General features: G+C 34.8%; 1 protein-coding gene across 1 annotated transcript; it reads right to left on the bottom strand.

The window, feature by feature from the left end:
* Positions 1-6: 6 nt before the first annotated feature.
* Positions 7-1,945, bottom strand: LOC110444307 (acetyl-coenzyme A synthetase-like). Its single transcript, XM_021488696.1, has 2 exons — positions 1,825-1,945; positions 7-1,650 (listed from the first exon to the last, which is right to left on the bottom strand). The coding sequence occupies exons 1-2, from the start codon at positions 1,924-1,926 to the stop codon at positions 1,486-1,488; spliced, it is 267 nt and encodes an 88-aa protein (XP_021344371.1). The 5' UTR covers positions 1,927-1,945; the 3' UTR covers positions 7-1,485.
* Positions 1,946-2,523: the final 578 nt, after the last annotated feature.

Here is a 2,523-nt window from a genome sequence, read left to right as displayed (position 1 = left end):
ACAATGTAATTCAAGGTCTTAGCACTTAAAAAAGGCACTGCTAATGTAAAACATTCTAGCAACTTCCATCTACCTAAAACTTCTTATTTTAATGCAAGGTGTTAGCACTTAAATTAGGCACTGCTAACCTTAAACATGCTATCAGTACCCACCAACCTAAAACTTCACAATTTAATGCAAGGTCTTAGCTCTTAAAACATACATTGCTAACCTAAAGCACACTAGCAGTACCCACCAACCTAAAACTTCTCACTTAATGTAAGGACTTTGTACTATAAACTGACATTGCTTACCTAATCACACCCTCCTATCTAAAACTTTGTATGTTAATGCAAGGGCTAACGGGCATCACCAACCAAAAACTTACCACTTTAATACTTGATAAGAATTGGCAATTTTTGGATTGTATGTTGTTTTCACACGATATCTCTTCAAAAGATAATAGATTTTTACCATTTATGATCATGGTTGCATAGTTCATGTTCGTTATACATATTACAACATCACGATACCTTAAGTTATGATCACGACAATATTTGGCAAATGTAAACTAATTTAAAAAGCTGATGCAACTTCATTGTGAATATTTTTATAATTTGTTACTATAGCACCAGATGATATACAATGTACTTGATAACCAAATGTTTGGGCGAAACCATGTTAAAAAAAAACCTCAAAAATATTCATAAAAAAAAATAAAAATGCCCTATATGATAAAACACTAATGTGATATAGTCACTGCTATTGCAAACAATACAATGACTATTCCAAAAGGCAGAGAAGGCTGATGAAGGATGAACAACCTTTATCCTGAATAATGCCACCACCACATTGTATGATTTAGTGTCTTCTCAAATTTCAAACAAATTTCAATATAAAAATATTTTCAACAGATTTTTCTTACAAACACCTCAATATAAAATTTCTTATAAACTGACAAAAATACACAAAAAAAACAAAATAAAAACAGCATTCATTTCTTACTCAATGAAAAACTATAGGCCTTGACCTAAAATGATTCCCTAACAGAAAATGTAACGGTTTCCGGTCTCATTTGAACCTTATACAACACCTGAGTCTTAAGTTTTCATAACAAACATGACCAGAACGGTAGGAAATGTAGATAAATGACAAGGACACTTCTACAGCAAGCTAATGCTTCTAGTACACCACTTCTCTGTAGAAGTGTACAGTACAACCTCAACATTATATATTATTATCCCGTTACTAGCAATAGTCAATATATTTTATAATTGGCCGTCTAATAAGGAAAGTAGTGTAACTCGTTTCACAGATACATTACACAGCTAAAACTCTCAATATGAAAATTATGAAAATTTAGCCATGTCCCTGGTCCTGAATGTTGGACCGCTCACATTAGACTTCAGAAACCAAGGTTGCACTACATGTATGTAATGGAATTATTCACAAGATAAACAGCTGCTTTGATTGGTCTACGAGCTGCCTAGCTGTAACAGAAGGGCCTCAGACCTTGAACTCCTCGCCATGTTTCTGTACCAGAATCTCAACAACCGACGGATCAACCAGTGTAGATATATCACCAAGTTCCTCTGGTTTGTTGTCTGCAACCTTTCGCAAAATTCTTCTCATTATTTTCCCAGACCTTGTCTTTGGTAATCCAGGAGTAAACTGAAAATATGTGTTTAGATATTTAGAATATACAGATGAAACAGGTGCAGCTTTCTGTAATGGGATTCTCTTGTCTCCTCATTTACTAAACATTTTTCTGTTGTAATCAGTAGTTCAATACACAACAATGTATTTTCATAGCCTTGACTTGTTTACAGTGAATGTAACACTTACCAGAATCCTGTCTGGTTGAGCGAAGCTACCTATCCTGGTCTTGACAATGGATTTAAGTTGATCTCTTAAAGTATCAGCATCCTCTGGATTAATGTCTTCCATGGTCACCACAAAAGCATATATACCTGGACAACAAATACATCCTGGTCAGTAACCTAAATGCCTTGGTCAACAAAACACTGACGTGTACCACATGGGAGAGTACATACCGTATCAGATTTACAACCAAAGTAGAAATCTTTTCTTTTCTTATAGATCGTTCTAGTGCTCATTACACTTTTAAAGATATGCTTAACACTATCTGTATCCATTGACTCAACACAGTCAAACATGTCAACAGCTAGACATTTCTGCTCTGTGATACATAAATAAGACGACAAGAACAGTTATCACTCAAATTACATTTAGAAAGTTTCTGCAAGGTCACAATATTGAGGTCAAAGAGAAGTACATAATAAACAAGTTTTTATGGTAATATGATCAGGAAAGATGTAACAATTGCAGAATTCTTATGTTTGATTGACTTGCTGCAAGAGACATCAATCTACCTTCCACTTAGGAAGACTACTTCTCCTTGGGAAGACTAAGCTTATAAAGGAGAAATCAGCTTGCCTTCGCCATGGGAACTACATTGTACAATCTACTCCTTGTGAAGACTAAACTTGTACAAGAGACATAAGTCTACCTTCTCCTTGGGAG

Source organism: Mizuhopecten yessoensis, unplaced genomic scaffold (assembly GCF_002113885.1).
Source record: "Mizuhopecten yessoensis strain PY_sf001 unplaced genomic scaffold, ASM211388v2 hete_36090178, whole genome shotgun sequence".
Taxonomy (NCBI): domain Eukaryota; kingdom Metazoa; phylum Mollusca; class Bivalvia; order Pectinida; family Pectinidae; genus Mizuhopecten; species Mizuhopecten yessoensis.
This window is presented reverse-complemented; position numbering and strand designations above follow the sequence as displayed.

Bases quoted from the DNA above. Each gene is read 5' to 3' on its own strand.
- LOC110444307 (XM_021488696.1), bottom strand. From the start codon at position 1,926: ATGGAAGACATTAATCCAGAGGATGCTGATACTTTAAGAGATCAACTT. The intron at 1,651-1,824 runs GTAAGTGTTACA...ACATATTTTCAG, and splicing joins CTCAACCAGACAGGATTCTG to TTTACTCCTGGATTACCAAA.